The 17,682-nt window shown below is 42.9% G+C and overlaps 1 protein-coding gene across 2 annotated transcripts in view; it reads right to left on the reverse strand.

The window, feature by feature from the left end:
* Positions 1-17,682, reverse strand: part of TRANS11 (translocase 11) — a 40,865-nt gene that overhangs the window by 5,610 nt on the left and 17,573 nt on the right. For both annotated transcript variants that reach the window (XM_087375695.1, XM_087375696.1), the window contains exons 2-4: positions 13,225-13,713; positions 13,031-13,095; positions 6,936-7,129 (exon numbers count right to left, since the gene is read on the reverse strand). In XM_087375695.1, the coding sequence (XP_087231821.1) occupies positions 6,936-7,129; positions 13,031-13,095; positions 13,225-13,713 (748 nt within the window). The remainder of the gene's footprint in view (positions 1-6,935; positions 7,130-13,030; positions 13,096-13,224; positions 13,714-17,682) is intronic.

Genomic DNA, 17,682 nt, shown 5'->3' on the forward strand with positions numbered 1-17,682 from the left:
ACATTAAGGGTAGTCTTAGGCTTGAGATATCTAAGACACCTGGCATCTATATAAGTTAGTGCCATTACTCTTAGATAATGCGCACAGCAAAGTTTTCAAGGTATCTCATTGCTATTGTGGTCCGTTCTTGATCCTTAAAAAGATCAATGACGTACAAGTTGCAATCACCTGATATGCTTTTTTCAGTCTACGGACATGAAAGACTAGATGTACCCAGGTACTTGCAGCTTGTAAGCGGCGCCATTGCTCTTTCTAAGGATCAAGAATGGACCACAATAGCGATGAGGTACCTTGTAAACTTTGCTGGTGTGCATTAGTGATGACATAAATTGCGACAAGTGTCATTTCAATGTTGATGTGTTTGGACCCCATGACTTAATCCGTATGGTAGGTTACATTGATGAGCATCCTGTTCACTTTTTATTTGATGCAGAAGTACTCGAAATGTTAATGATGCTTCTCTTATACAGAAGCTGAGCATCCCAACTTTTCCCGGTAGCCACCGCTATATGGTTAATCTTGCGCATGGAGCTACAGAGTTTTGGGAAGAGATGGTTCCAATTCTTTGAGTGTAGATACAAAGAAGCTGTCTTCCCATATTATGAGATTAGATAGGGTAGACACGTTGATTGAGAGCCCTTCTATAAATATTGACTACAGGAATCATGAAATTCAATTTCAAGTTAATGAAAAGTAGATTACTCTTCATGAAGAGCGTCATGGACCTATGGTAAAGACAGCCACTCAACTTGATTTGAATTACATGTCTCCAATAATCAAGATTTTGTTCCGCTTTGAAAACATATCAATTCTTGCAAAACACACCTGAATTATATTTTGATAAATAATTTAAGTTCATTTTCTGCAAAACACACCTACAAAGCATGTCTCACTTGCGATAATGTTGATGATAAGTTTGCTGTCCCAGAAAACAGCAAACAGGGGTGATGCTTTTTGGCGTGTAGAAAAGCGTAAAAATGTTTCTTGATAACAGAGTTCTTTTTCTGAAACACACAACTACAAAGCATGTCTCTTTGGCAATAATGATAATAATGGCTTTGTCATCCTGGAAAACAGCAAACAAGGTAAGAATACAGCCAAATGTTTTCCTCATGATAATACTTCAGCCATGGATTTGGCTGCCCACATTGATGAGTCGATGATGGGTGAGCAGTGTGCGGATGGACTACCCACTACTCGGTACATTTATGAATTTGATGACTTAGGTACTGATGTTGCCTATGTGATTAGTATGGAACCCTTGGAGTGAGGAATCACCCGAGGCTCAACTAATATGTGACAATATGTCTGAGTATTCAGACGATTTCCAAACGAACTCCCATGGGCCTACTATGGATCTGGGTAATCCATGCAGACGAAATATATGATTGATAAAAAAACCCATGACTTATAGGGCACTAACAGACTCCTTAGTTGAAACCACCCATCTAGCGTTCGACATCTCCTTCGGCTGCAAAGGCCAGATGACTTCACCCTCTCTGCCTTACTCACTTGACACGAGAAACACCGTGTCACATATTCATGAATATGTTTTTTCATTTTTTGCAAAAATAAATCTTGCTTCATGAGGTCATATGTTTTCTCAGTCACGGATGTCCCGCACATGGGCTATCAATGACCCTCTACTTGAGATCATCTTGACTAGGTACAACTACCTTGCCAATGCATTTTAGCATACCATCTGCTATGGTATCTTGCATAAGGTTGGCCTTTTCTAGATGCCAAGTCATCTAATACCATGAGACTCATTTCGTGCATAATGTGTGATAACGCATCAACAACCTTATTCTCCTTCCATCTTTGATACCTAACCTTCATATCCTGCATGAGCTCTATCCACCTAGCATGTGGTTTACAAAAATACTTCCTAGTATTGTGATCCACACCCACAAAAAACTCTGAACCATACAAGTAATGCCTCCATGCTTTCAAAGCATGAATAATAGCACACAACTCTTGTTTATGAGTTGGCCAATTACACTGAGAGGGAGAAAGCTTCTTGCTTTCAAAGGCTACTAGCCTTCCCTATTGGAGAAGAACCGCTCCTATACACTACCACTTGCATTGGTTTCTAGGAAAAATGGTTTCTAGGGATCAACAAATTTTAAGACCGGTTGAAACTTGAGAGGCCATTGACTTCTTTATAGTTTAAAACTCTCTCATTGGTTTTGTCCCCTCACAAAAGGTGCATTATCTGAAGTTAGCTCAACCAAGGTGACACTATCCTTTGATAAAACTAGACAAATTCTAAAAATGATCGCAACATGGTCACATTTTGAGGAATTGCCCATGCTTAGCAATACTTTTGTTATAAATAGAATGACGTCAATAAAGTTTGGTACGAACTTCTCAGTGCAGTAAATCATTCATAAGCACGACAAACGTAGACGGAGTATTGAAAAGGCCAAACGGCATTACCAAAGCCTCATAATGTCCAAACCTACTCTAGCAAGTAGTTCTATACACGTCCTCAGCTCTAACCTGGATCTTATGATAGCCACTCTTAAGTCTCATAGATAAATGGGGAAGCCACATGCCGCCTAAGAATCTCGCTAATGGCTAGGGTCAGACTCGCATTAAACGTCAAAGGAATCATCACCAAGAAGTACAATGGGGGATTCGGAATTAGCCCACCAAAGGCCAACTTAAGGGCAAGATAGCCAATACTAGGGAGGGAAAAACCCTTCCTGAGTCCACCAAGAGTAAATTTGGAATCCAAAAGATTCTAGAATCATATATAAGGCCCTCTTTGTTGTGAGGGGATGCGACTTCTTGGGGAGGAAGAGAAAGTCTTCTGAGACATTTGTGAGAGAGACGAAAGAAGGTGAAGCCAAGTCTAAGAAATGTGAGTAATAGTGCAAATGCAAGAGGTACAGAGTGAGTGCAGAGCAATGTAGATTGAATCTTGTAGGGAATTCAAAAGTAATCTTTTCTGAAATGTAGAAGCGAGAATTTTGTTGTGTTGGGAACTATTTGAGCTGAATGAACAACATCCCGTGAAACAGCTCCTCCGTCTGAATCCTCAACCACAATGCTAGCTCCTTGGATATGAAGTTATCCATAGCCCCAAGGTAAAAAAGAATCAGCACATTTTGATCTCTAACTTTTCCCCAAAGGTCTCTCTCTGGCCTCTAGATTGGCCACTCTTCCCAGTACATTGGGAATTCCCTGGACCAGCAGGTCTCTCGGGGCACCGGTCAGCTCCTTGAAATGTAGAAGCGAGAATTTTGTTGTGTTGAGAACTATTTGAGCTGAATGAACAACATTCTGTGAAACAGCTCCTCTGTCTGAATCCTCAACCACAAGGCTGGCTCCTTGGATATGAAGTTATCTGTAGCCCCAGGGTACATTCAAGAAATTAGACAATTAATTTTCAGATGGTTCAAAGAAGAATGTTTGTAGGACTTGGCCAGCTCTAGCTAGCGCCCTTCTTCCATCACCCTCAGCCTTGTCATCCATTCACCCTTCTACTTTTGTCTTTCAGCCCTTCCCCTCACCTTTTGTCACCATTTGGGACTTCTCCTAAGAAAATAAAGAGTAATCTTTATTAGAATTGACTTCGGTCAAAGAATGGTGCAGTTGGTTAACCAGGAATAAGTTTTTTGATCTCTAACTTTTCCCCAAAGGTCTCTGGCCTTTGGATCGGCCACTATTCCCAGTACATCGAGAATTCTCGGACCAGCAGGTCTCTCGGGGCAGTGGGCAGCTGCATGCCCCTCTGTCCTGCATCTGAAGCACTTGCCTTCCTTTTGGTTGGTCTCAATCTGCTCAGGAGTGAACCTAGTTCTACCCTTATAGCGCCTTTGGTTGCCCCTTGGCTTCTTTTGCTAAAAGTCCCTCCGTGGAAGAGATGGAGGTACGTAATTCTTTTTCTCCTAGCGGGGTTAGAAGTCTTCGCCTGTGGCTTTGAAGCAGAAGGTAGCTCCTTTGTATGCACAAGAACCACTACTGAAGCTGAATGCATTAAATCTTGTATCTTTATATTGGGCAGGGTGGTGACAAAAGCTGTTATTGTAGGGGGCAAACCTACCTTGTACCTCCTAAAAAGGCGTGACTTGCAGATAGGCATGTTATGATCATCAATTGTCTCCCATTCTTCCATGTGGAGACCCTCCCAGGCTATGTGTACCTCATTGAGAAACTGTTTGGGGAGTTGCCTATAGAACGCCTTCTTGAATATCTTCCATGTTTTTGGGGCAATCCCATCATGGGCACTCCACCATGCAATTGCTGGCCTATCGAGATCCTCCTACAAATTCTGTGACCCAAAAGCCTTGTGAAATCGACGTATGAACTGCATAGCCTTTGCTATCTATTGTATGTGGCGTGCGTCATCATAAGTGGTAAACCGGACTGATTTACCTCCTTCCTTGAACTTCTTCCCCTTGGATTTGGAAGCTTGCTCCTTATTCTTCTTCCCCTTTGACTTAGCATCTTTCTTGCTATCCCTTTTCCGCTTGCGGACAGCCATGGATGAGGAGGATAATAGCCCAAAAATATTAGAAAAGACATTGACGAAAGGACATTGCATAATTCCGAGTTTGGAGTGTTTAAAAACCAAGAAGAGACAAATTGGTTCTAAGGGGAAACCAAAATATTTTAAGCATCATACTGGGAATCTATATTTCACTCTTTCCTTCAGATCATAAGCAAACAAAGGAAGCTGATTGTTGACTCATACAAATAATTGATGACATTTTGTTGGAGATATCATAGTCAAAGAGTGTGTTAGTGTGTAGTACTAGGTGATCTAGTTGTGTGAGTCTTGTGTGAGTGCCACGTGTCATCATGGGACTTATCCCATATGCACTAGGTGCGAGAGTGTGTGTGAGTAGCCTACATAAAGCTTGTACTTCACTTGTCTTGTCACACTTGATGAATGAATGAAAGCCTTTCATTATGTCTTCATTTGAGCATTATTTCCTCACACCCTCTCTCTCTCTCTCTCTCTCTCTCTCTCTCTTCACCATGGTATCAGAGCCAGGTTAGCCCTGCCATAGCCATAGCTGCCACGTCATCCTAGACCTAACCCTAATTCGAAACCCTAAATCTGCTTCAGGCTCTTCTACAGCCTGCTGCCGCCTAGGGTTTCTGCACCACAGCTCTCCATTGGCTCTCCTCTTGCAGCCGCCTCTGTTATCATATCTTCCTGCCTGTTTTTCACCCTATTTCGCCTCCATTCCCCACTATTTGCAGCTGTTTAGAGCCTTTTTCAGCCATTTGCTTCTGCTTTTCCCTCCATAGCCTGCCGCCTCTACCCGGACTGTCTAGGAGCTGTCCTCGAGTTGCTCTAGGCAGCTTTGGCACCCCGTAAGCTAGCTGGTCGGCACTTCCTGCAAAAGGCGCTTGCACGTGTTTCCCCAAGGATGGTTTGGAGCTCTCCATCGCCGAAATCAGGGTTTCTGAGCTGCTGCTGCATATTTGCCTTTGACAGAGTCACTTCCAAGCTATTTCCAGCGCTCCAGCATGCCGACTTTCAGCTTGGTGATCTGCTGCAGCAATTTGGAGTGCCTTGCTGAGCAGCCTAACAGATTTCCAGACCTACGTTCGCACTTGGAGCATCTACAGCTACCACTTTGATGATTTCGGACCTCTAACTGGCCCGAAACCCTAAAAGTTGTTTTTTGCAATATCTGCTCAAATCTTCCAAAATGTTTAGGGCTTTTATGATTTGAGGGCTTCTGAGTGTTGCAAGAACACTCTCCTGCAAGAAATTTTGAAAAGCTCCAAAATTTTCCAAACCCTAATTTTCTGCTAAACCCTAGTTTTCAAATTTTAGGGCATTTTTGTTTTTTGCATCCCCTGAGCTGTATGAAGTCTCCTGCATGTAGACATTTGGGGATTTCTCAAAATTCATGTAATTTCATTACTATCTTGTACATTCATTGGGCATTTTGCCTCCTTTAGGCATAATTGCTCAAATTTGAAGATCTTCTTCGCATTCGGTGACTCTCCGATCGGCACATTGAGAGTCATGACATGATGTCCCTTGGTAGCTGCTCCTGTGGCCTTCATCGACACATCATTCGAGGGCGTCCTCGCCTAGTTCTTCACCGACATACCTCTTCGCATCAGGATGTGCACACTCTTGTGTGGTAGCTACTTCGGGATCATGGGTTCTCTGCCCTTGCTATGCATAAAATGAATGAAAATATTTCTATGTTTGAGTTAAAGGTTCTTTGCCTTGAGTAGTCCCTCTAAAATGAATGTTTGAAGAGTCAATAAGAGGTCCTTTGCCCTGGGTTGTCCCCCAAAAATGATTGTATTGTGTTTTACTTTGGTTGATGGTAACGACCACCCAGTTCAAAGTAAGGGGGGATGACGAGTGATGGTTTGCCCTTGCCGGTCGCAAGCTGACTGAGAAGTCACAATCACATGGGAGGTGTTGGATAGTTGGACTTACTCTTTGCAGTATTGGAATGGAGGGGGGATCGGTCTAATCTTGCGTGTTGGGTCTCATACCTCTTTGCTCTGAAGGGGGGTGTTGGAGATATCATAGTCAAAGAGTGTGTTAGTGTGTAGTACTAGTTTATGTGTGTGTGTCTTGTGTGAGTGCCACCTGTCATCATGGGACTTATCCCATATGCACTAGGTGCTAGAGTGTGTGTGAGTAGCCTACATAAGGCTTGTACTTCACTTGTCTTGTCACACTTGATGAATGAATGAGAGCCTTTCATTATGTCTTCATTTGAGCATTATTTCCTCACACCCTAACTCTCTCTCTCTCTCTCTCTCCCCATTCACCATGTTTCTAACACATTTATAAAATTAACCAAATGATATTTAATTCAAAATATTTCTGAGAAAAGTGAATGTTATGAAGAGGGCATATTATCCGAGAGACATCTACATTTTTACCAAAAATAATGTTGCATGGGACATCCATGAAGAAAGTACATCGTCACATCGCCTACCTGGAGAGCTCCGGAAGACAGCCAAGGCCATGCCTACAAAGGCTGCAGCTGTTGTTCCCGCAGCAAGGCCATCTAAGCCATCTGTTAGGTTTACAGCGTTGCTCATAGCTGCAAAGCAAAATGATGTCAAGGGTAGATACCAGTTACCAAGATCCCAGTGATGAAATGGCAGGGGCAAGAGTACCATTGTTTTTCTGAAACATGCCAGCATATCAATATCATAAGCACCTATGGGCTATCAACAGTCAATAAAAACTAAGCAGGCACACAAACTGAACTCTTCCAAGAATGGATAATTTGAAACTCACGATGGCCAAATTGATGCCACAAATGAAACACCATAGGGGGAAAAGTTCAGTTTTACTCTAGTATCAGCTCACATTTATCACAGATCCATTAATATATTTCTCATTGTACTCTACATGAAACTTATACTTTGCAAGGTTCTTCTCAAACTCAGCATCATAAATATAACAGAACGCATGCCTCCTTCACCCCACAAGAGTCCACACAATATGCTTCAAACGTTAAATTTTTGATACACAGCATGGACCGACCGCATGCTATCGCAAAGGGTGCCAAACATGGGTCTACTTTAGTATTCAGCATGGTTCTGCTTCTATCGTTTCTCCAGAGATGGAAGTAAAGAGATCAACCTTTATACCATGTATTCTGAATAATAATCCTCTGCAATTCTCATTATATAGCCTTGAATCAAAGACTCCATAGCAAACCAAAACAAGTATGTAGAATCCATGACAAAAAACTCATTTGTTTGTTACTGCTCCTGGGAACAGATAGTTTATTACAAGTCGGATTACAATTGTGAATCAAGTGGAATTCACAAACTGGGTCGCTCATTCTGAGCTAAGTTCATAAGCAGCCGAAAAATTGGCTTGTAGTGCCACCTTGTCGCAAATTATAAGGAAGTCTAAAATGTCTTTACCCCAGGCCAATTCCCTGAATGTGATGTAATCAGCATCACAAATTGGGTAAGGGTGCATTTTTAATTTATTTTTTTATTCTAAGGGGGTGTGATTTAGATGTGTCCCCCTTCCTTTACATGTCTAGAAGCCAAGGAACTCCGAGACCGTGAGGCTCGTGCAGCTCGGGAAGCCAAGGAACTCCGGGATAGTGAGGCTCAAAAAGCCAAGGAGCTCCATTTGCTTGAGGCCCAAGAAGCCATACATAAATTTTTAAGACAAATTTCCACTATAATTCCCAATTTGTAGATGACGACAACATCATGAGCTTTTGCGAGGGAGGCACCGCTTACCTAGCTAGGTGCGATTGGGGGCAGGCCCCAGGGGATTACTGGCCCCCGAGTGGGGGGAGTCCCTTGCCCCCAACCACACCTAGTCTAATCTCTGCAGAAGCTCATGATGTTGAACACTACAGGAAAACCAAGGGGAAAGGGGGCCCTTTCCCACAAGGGAAATTGTCAAAAACTTCTTGTGGGCTAAGGAACGTGGAGATCAGGAGCAGGTGGTTAGAGTCCTTGAGGCCAAGGAGGCCAGACAGCTCAAAGAGCGTACCGCTCAGGAGCAGAAGGAAGAACAGGACCGGCAACTCCTCATTTCTCTACTTCGACCACATGGAGAGGAAGGAAGGGAGAGAGCCCAACAGCCCGTCAAAAATTCTTTTCCTAAAAAGCTCAGAGTTATGCGGTATGACATTAAGCAAGAACCTTTAGTGTTGACTTCATGTCTCAAACAGTTTGAAAGTTACTTTTCAGTTGTGCCTACAAATGACAAAAAAGTGGTGCATTCTAGCATCAATGCACCTCACAGGCGAGGCAGTAACCTGATGGCTCAACCACTATGATGCAAATGAGGAGGCACCTCACTATGGGTGGACAGAGTTTGTGACAGATATCAGTTCTTGTAATAATGTAGCAGGGAGATAGCCTAACTCTCTCTCTCTCTGCTCACAATAACTAAACTGAAATGAAATATGCACTCAAACATGTGGAGTTGTGGAGTGTGTGTGGAGTCTGAGGGAGGGATGTAAATGGCCGCCGAAGAGGAAAACAATAATCAGGTAACTGTCTGCCCCATAGGGTTGAATACAACTGAAGGGATAAGTACTGTATGGAGGGAAGAACCCTCACTACCAAGAGAGGAAAGAGAATTGTAGAGAGGAAGATCCCTCACTGGAGAGCTGGAACTGAGGGCTGTTGGAGAGCAGTCCCTGATCTGCTGCTGTACCGGACTGAACCGGGCTGAGGACTAGCTGTAGAAGGGGGGATGGAAGGGGCTCCTAGACTGCTGCAGACTCTCCTGCCTCGACCCAGCTCTTTAGTGCTCTAGCCTTCAGCTAGCAGCAGTTCTAGGGGTCTAGCTCCTCCTGCTCGAAGCTTCTGGTAATGCCGACAATCTTTTTTCTTATGATTCGGCACATAACAATGGAATCATGGCTTCTCTTTGGCATAGGTTTCTCGTGTCGCTCTATCCAAGTATATGCCATAGCCGTTGCTATCCTTCACCATCCAGCTCTTCTTCTACCGCCCATTCCCACCATCACTTGGCGTGGAATCCTGGGACTTCTTACGGTTGACCTGCTTGGATCCTTGACCCTTGTGCATGAGCTCGAAATTCTAAGCAAGCTCATAGGCACTCTCATAATCCCGTGGCTTGAAACTACAAACATACCACTAGATGTCTGAACGCAGTTCATGGAGAAACTTGCTCAGCTTCTCACTTTCCTCTAATTGTATGAACACCTCAGTAAACTTATTGGCATAATCGTTCATCGTCTCCGTGTCCCCCTGGTGCAGCTCATAGAATTGACCCTGAAGTCTGTCCAAGTACTAATGTGGCTGAAATAACTGTGACAAAGTGTGTCTGATAAAACCAATGCACGGTCATTTTGCCTTTCACGAACTTTACACTTGTCATCTTCAAAGGTGACAGGAAATCCTCTTCTAATGAATGAGGACCCTAAAAGCAAATTCCTCTTTATCCTCGTGGCATACAAAGCATCATGGATGCAGAGAGTAAAGCCATCAAATCCTGTAAGCAAAATCTCACCAATCCCTCTAATTGGATAGGAATAGTCGTTGGCACAAGATACCTTCTTGCCAAATAGGAGCAGATGACAGCATATCAAATAAGTCCTTCCTCGACGTGATGTGTCTAGATGCATATCAAATAAGCCCTTCCTCGACGTGATGGGTCCAAAATACCATTCCTATTGGGCTTTTTACCATCTTCTCTGTCGTTACCGGAAGCCTGTCCTCCATGTTTGGGTTGAGATTTGCCTTTTCCCTTATCTTTGCAGCAAAAGCTTGCTCTCCACCGCACATACTCACTGACATGTTCTTTCTAGTCTGCTATTCTTGCAACAAAAGCCCCACCCAACTCCTGAAAGACGAGAGGGTTGAGATTCCTCCTCAAGGACAAATTAAGCTACATAAGAAGAGAAAGATAAGACTCTGATAGGGAGTTCAATGTAGTAGAGACAAGTTGAGTATCTGATATAACTTCATCAACGTTCAGAAGTTTCTCACGCAAGTCCTGAACCGTCGTGACATGCTCTTCCATTGAATCTCCTTCATATGCATATGGAATCAAGCTCCCTTTTCAAAATGAGACTCTTGCCTCATTACCAGCCTAATACATTGCTTCTAAAGTGCCCCGAGCACTTTTCAAAGACCTACACAACCGCATGTGAGGTATAAATCACCTCTTTACTGATAGTTCAATCAAAGGCAAAGCCAGTGCATCGTGTGCATCCCATCTTCTCTGCTCTTGAGTAGGTGCTTGTGCCTGTGGTGGGGCCTATTGCCCACGTCCTATACCAAGGCCCTGGAGGAGTGCCTAGGGCAATAGGAGTGGGATAGACTTCATTGCCAATAACAAAGTCCTGAAGTCCCTTGGCAACCAACAGATTTTTAATCACAGAATAGCTGTTGCCATCCAATATCCTCTAAAAACATTCGACTCCATTCCTGTTGAAAATTCACGTACTCTGGAGGGAGAAAAAGAACTAAACGGAATACTAGACATTCATCCACAGCGCACCACACAAGGGTCCAGAGCTGGAACCCGAGCTGGACCCCCCTCCCCCCGGAAGGTATCTTAATTTCTTGAAAAGGTTGCTGAGTACAGATCACCGACTCAGCTCAATGTTCCAATTTCATAAGTACACTGATTTACAACAGAGGTGGGAGGGGTCAATGCCTAAAGTTAGCATCTACCCCGTCACCATGCACTAGAATTGACTACATGCTAGTAGTGGCATGTTCTGGAGCCCTACAAGCCCCATGGTCACATGCTGCAATGGGTGACCTCTACTTTGTAGCTGTGCTACATAAAAATAGGTGAATTAACCACTCTTTGAACTTGCACAATTAATTCAAGGCACTCAAACATGGCACCTATTAATTGTTAGCCCTTGCATGCAAAATCAAATCTTAGACTAATCCTAGTCTCTGTGGACATTCCCACCTTCCAAATTAATGCACTTTCTGTGGTAACCCTCTTTGACATGACCAGGGAGCTCGACCGACAGTCAAGACTCCTTGGTCATAATCTAATTTCTCTGAACAAAGCTAGAATACTCTCGTTGACTAAAGTCAACCCTCCTTGGCCAAAGCCTAGCCTCCTTGACCAAAGTCAAGCCTCATTGATCGGAGTCAATCCTTTGACCAAATAAAAGAACTCTTTGACCATAGCAAAAAAAAATGAAGAACTCTTTGATAATGGTCAAATAAAAGGTAAACTTTATTAATTACTTGGAGTATTTGCAACTTGGTGACATATCCTCCTAGGCAAGTACACCAAAAACAATCTCTTGCATTCTGGCCATCTCTAACAAATGCACAAATCCAACAAGCTCTGACAAGTTCACGTTCCGTGAACACAATGCACGGCCGACTGAATGCTCACTTTCAAAACGGCTGAGGACGCACTTGAACAATTCGTCCCAAACTGTTAGAACCTACAGTGAAAAGTCTTGGCACACAAGGCCAAGCTACCTAATAGAGTCAAAGCCTATTGATTTGGACAGCAAAAGTTGACTGTTCCCAAAATTCTTCGATGTAAAACAGCAAATATTCTTCAAAAGTACCCAAATGGCAACACTGGATTTGTACAGACAATGATCTTCTCAGCCTGAGCAAAAACGGAGATTTTCCAACCTTTGTAGGGGCTGAAACAGTATCAAAACTCCACCAAAAATGACAATTCCTGACAGTAGCTTCTGCTGTTCCAACAGAGCAAAACTACTCTGAAACAAGCTCTAAATGAGAGCAGTCAACTGCTGAAAAAACAGGCACAACATCTCCAAAAACAGCAGGAAACCAGTCGAAAACAGGCTCCAAAACAGTCCCCAACAAGGTCGACCAGCAAGGAAAAGTAGGACAGCATAAAAAATCACCTAATGAAGCCAAAAGCCTCCAACCGAATCGACCTAATCAGAAACAGCTGCTGCAGCAATATTTTTTACAAAAAGATCGTCGCCAAGGGGCCAGGTCCAAAACAGCTCCACAAGCACTCAAAAAGAGGCGACCTGCTGTATGTGTAGGTCAGCCAGCAAGAAAAACTGATTCAATCACCTCCTCTAGTGGCAACTTTCACCAAAAACTCGGCGGCCTCCTGTAGGAAGGTGAGCACTACAGACACCAAAAGGACAGGCGGCCAGCAATTTGGAGAGAATTTTTTGGGATGGAATCGACTTTATTCGCGACAAAAGAGTTCACCGAGGGTGGTCAGGTGCGTGGAGTGGTGTGGGAGCAAGGAGTAGCCTGCTCTAATACCAAATGTTGGAAAATGGAGCGAGGTTGAAGAGAACACGAAGCAGGAGATGAATGACAGAAGTAAATGTTGGATTAAAGACTGCAAAGAACCTTGGCACTCAGAATAAGCAATAGACTTTGTTGTTGATGTCCTCCTCCTCCCTTTGCAAGCTTTTTGAGGGACTCTAGTGTTTACTAAAATAAATTACTTTTCTTTTGCAAAAAGTGAAAGTGGAGCAATTCAAGCAGCTTTGGGGTAGGGGGAAATTTTCATCAATTAAAATTTTTAAAATAAATGTTCAATGAATTGTGAAAAACAAATGCAGCTTTTTCATTCGTGCTAAAGGTAAAACCTCACACTTTAGATGGTGATGATAGACTTGCAGATCTAAGCCAGAAGTAGAACCATGCACCACTGATTGCCTGTCAAAGTCCAGCAAAGAGCGCATTACAAGGACAAGTAAACCAGAAGAATGTTTGTATTCTTAGATCAGAGAAAGAGCCTACACAATAAACCACGTCCTCTTGGCATGCCTCAGTATACTTCGGTACCTGCAAAAAGAGCTTGCACCATCCAGGAAGTCCATAATTGTGATGTCGTACCAGAAGTAGCAAATCATCAAGTAGTCCAATGGCTCCAAAAGCTAGAGTTGCAGTGATCAACCCGCAGAGCTCTCTGGATGCAAAACGATTGGCCAATCCAGCTGTGATAAGTCCCAAAGGTACAAAAAAAAGGCCTCCCATTGTTGGTGTGCCCAACTTAGAAAAATGCGATGGACCCTCTGCCCTAAATATTTGTTGGGCTTTGATTTTTCTCAGGAAGGGAACACAAATGAAGCCTAGCCATGCAGACATGGCTGCTGATACCAAAAAAAGAGATGTGAAGCTGCTTGCAATTACTTGCTGAAAATGTGTCTGGTGCATGTCAAATAAGTTCATCAAGGGCTGATGTAGCCTGAAGAACATTACATAATCAACCGAAAGTAGTATTCCAATCAAGAATACAGAAAGCATTGCAGCAACTGCCACACTATTTTGAACCTGCCAAAGGTCCAAATAACAGAATTGCTTAGCCACCGACACTTGCATAAAACTATGAACATATGACAATCAATAAGAATCACAAAACATTTCCTGAAATTGATGTTTTTTTTTTAATTTCTTCTTTTGAAATAGGTAGTTCTATTCAAACAGGGGGGGAAACACAGTCTGAGACTTCTCTAATACATTAACTGTATATAGGGATGGGGCAAGGGCAAACCCCAACACAAGTTGTGAGCCACTTCGTGGCTGGATGATTCACACTGATGAACCAAAGTAATTTTATAGAGGATGGATAAATCCCAAAAATGTGTGCCAAAAGCACTAACAGCTTTTCCAATCATACAGCTTGAGCTTGGGCTATTGCTTCACAACTGGAAGGCACCATTCATCTGCCTCCTGAATGTACCTATCTCCTCCTCCCACTAGCATGGGACACCTCCCAAGAGATTACAGGCTGCCTAGATAATCTAGTAGCTCTCTTTGCTGCTCCTATTGTTTTCCTTAGGATCGTCGTCAATTGTGCCTTCCATATCTTGACCGCTCAATGGAGTCGTGGACCATTGCAGCTACTCTGTTCTTTCAACCGACCTGCTTCTACATTGCCTGCAACTGCTGTAAGATCTAAACCTCTCAAGATCCAACCAGGCTTCATCTTGCATGACCCTTGTCACACACACCACCCCCTCTCTTTTCTCTCTTATCGATTCTTCTTCAACAGCTTTTTCCCCTTCACTCTTGCCTGTACCATATCACATAAGATGACAAAGAGCTTCTGTGAAGCATGTGTCTACAATTATAATTTGAAAAGTAACAGATTGCCCTCAAGCTATCAATGCTTACAACAACAAACCGGCCCAAAATAGTTTGCAGATCGAAAAGCAATGACTAATTATTTTGCATCTATAGGCCTGATGAATGTTGCAAACAAAGACAAATTGAAATAATCTTCACCTAATATAACACTTCCTCGGTGATTAAGGATCGTGAAACGCATCATATCATGCAAGGAGCATTTGGAGCATCACCCTTGCAGTTGAATGAGACCTTCCAGACAATCACCTACATAACAGATGGTCATGGACAGGATGCCGACAGGCTGCCTGCTTGAGCATTGCTTTTCCCCTCCCAGATCACGCAAGAGGGAAGCCAAGGGTGTTGGTTACACAAGTCACACAATGGTTCACGAGATTGGGTCTATAGATGGACATATCACCCCATTCAAGCACAGCCTAGGTACCTTGACCATGCATCTATTGAAATTGTACAGGAATCAAATCATCCAACTAGATCAACTGCAGCTACGTACCTCCCACTTGGATTGAACCACCTTCTACTCTTCCTAAGAAGCATAAGCTCTATAGGGGCATTACAAAGCATGAATTCAATCTGAAACTTGAATATTTTTGGATCCCTTTGTAGGCTAGGGCAAGCAATGGAAGCTCAAGAAAAGAGGGAATGAAGACAAAAACGAGCTGCTGTAATGAATTGTTGCAAAACTGAATGAAAGTACAAGAGACACCCAATATAACAAAACCTAGGATAGGGTGTCCTAACTAGACTAAGTGTCCTAATTGGTACATGTACTAACTATACTGATTGTCCTAACTGCATATAACTAGGCCTACAAGGCATACACCAAGGAATAAGTGGCACCTCTGGATAGAACATAGAATGGCCTACAAACCCAGGCTAAAGTATCTTGGACACGTCTCAAAATACCTAAATAACTAATGTCATGGTTACACATGTTCATCTTGTAGGGATATAGCAACCTATGACTGTACATAGCATAACAGATCAGGTCACGAAAGTGTTGGGATATCTCAAGGTGTATGCCTCAGGCACACCTTGGTTTCTATGTGTGAGTGCTAGAGGCACAGTTAGGTGCCCATAAGCACAATTAGGTGGTGGAAAGCCACATAGGATGATTGAGAGAATCTAGGAGCAGATTGAGGAGATGATTGTGGAGCTTTGAAGTCATCAGTGATGTCAGTGAGCATGTAAGAGGTGCCTACATAAGGACCTCACTCTTCTTCATTCCATAATGTAAGTATTCTGAATTTGTGTCCACTCTACTCTTTCCTTTCAGTTTACCAACATGGTATCAGAGCCCTTTGATCCCCCTTGAGCCCATTTCTGCCACATCATCATCTTCTTCTTCTTCTTCATCTTCACCATTTCTCCTCTTTCTTCCCAAATCTTGCTAAAGCCTGTTCTCCCTCAGTTCTCCGCCATTCTCCAAGCCCTTCCTGTTGGAGATACCCCTTGTTTGGGCAAACCTCCACCTGCAAGAAATTGAAAAAAAAATGTCTCTGCTGGCTGCCATTCTCCAAACAGCGCATTTTTTCGTCATTCTTCCTTTGCAAAATACTCCCTGCTTGCTGCGCCATTGCTTGAGCCCTCTTAGGAGTAGATGGGCGACCTCAAGACGAACATTTTGAGTCATTTTTCAGCTCATTTGGTTCAGTAACGAAGGAGAAATCGTCAAAACTCAGGTTCAGCCTGCAGCAACTCCCCCGGGCAAAACGACGCGCCATTTCGCCCAACCTCTGTGCTGGATCTTCTCTGATATATGAGCTTTCTTTTGCTTCAGAAAGCCCTCTTTTCCTTGCTTTGAAGAGTGAGATACAAGCCCTCCAAGTTCAGTCTTTTGATTTTGACAGTTTTGACAAGTTTTTGAAGATGATGCTACATAAAATGCTACTCTAGCATTTCTGAGTTTTTGAAGTTTTCAATAACATCAGTACAACTGTGGCTTCAGCTTTGCTTTGAGTTGCTATACCTGGTTTTGATTGGAAAGCTTTCATTTTAGCCACCTCTATGAAGCATGTAAGAAAAAGCATCATTGTTTGATTTTTGGTCACTAGTCTTTGCTACATTAAATGCTTATATTTGGAAGCCTTTCAGTTGTTATTCTAGCCTTGTAAGAGAGAAGACACTGCCCAATATCTGGGTTAGACCCTCTCATGGCTACCATATTGAATATAGATAAGTTCAATGGAAAGGGCTTCCACACATGGCAGATGAAGGTGAAATTTGCATTGATGAGGGAAAACCTCTGAAGACTTGTCAAACTGACTTCAACTTCTTCTTCTACAGCCTCCAATGCTGGAGAATCCTCAGCTCCGACACGCCCGGCAAGGGATCCCGCTAGAGAGGAGAAAGCATATGGTATCATTGCTCTTGCTTTAGGAAATGATTATATTCATCATATCTCTGACTTAGAGTCTCCTTCAAAAGCTTGGCAGAAGCTTGACATGATTTTTGGTGCTAGCTCTCACATCTCTAAATTATCACTTAAAATCTCTTTCTTTGAATTGAAGATGGTTAGTGGCACTCCTTTGGCAGCACATGTCAATTACATGCGGAGTCTTATGACTCAACTTGCTTCTATTAACTCTCCTATCACTACAGATGATGCTATGGCAGTGTTACTTAAGAGTATGCCTGAAGATTATGATCATATTGTTACCACTTTGAAAAATCTTCCTAATCCTAATCTTGAAGGTATTATCTCTGCTCTCCAAGAAGAAGAAAGGCACATGGAGCTCAGGAAAGGCAATGACACAGTTTATGCTGTAAAAATCCAGAAGGGCAAGTTTACACCTTGCAATCATTGTGGGAAGACAAATCACCTTTCAAAGGACTGCTTCAAAATCAATCCATGCAAACACTGTAGCAAAAACAATCATTATGAGAAGTTTTGCAGAGCCAAAGCAAAGACAGAAAATGCCAATCTACTTTCAGTTGATGTGCCTCCACAAGATGAGGCATCCTTTGAAGATTATGCATTTTAAATCATCTCTATGTATGCTCCAGATCTCTCTTTTTATGTTGAGTCAAGGTACTCAGCCTGGATAGTCCTCCAAAATGAATGAAATAAACTATTGTGTTTTGTGTGTTTTGTAAACACCTCTGGTCACCTTATGATGTAGGCCATGTGTATGTGTTTTGCTCCATGGTACC

This window comes from Dipteris shenzhenensis, chromosome 6 (assembly GCF_047967505.1).
Source record: "Dipteris shenzhenensis isolate YYH24624 ecotype China chromosome 6, Dip_SZ_1.0, whole genome shotgun sequence".
Classification (NCBI taxonomy): Eukaryota; Viridiplantae; Streptophyta; class Polypodiopsida; order Gleicheniales; family Dipteridaceae; genus Dipteris; species Dipteris shenzhenensis.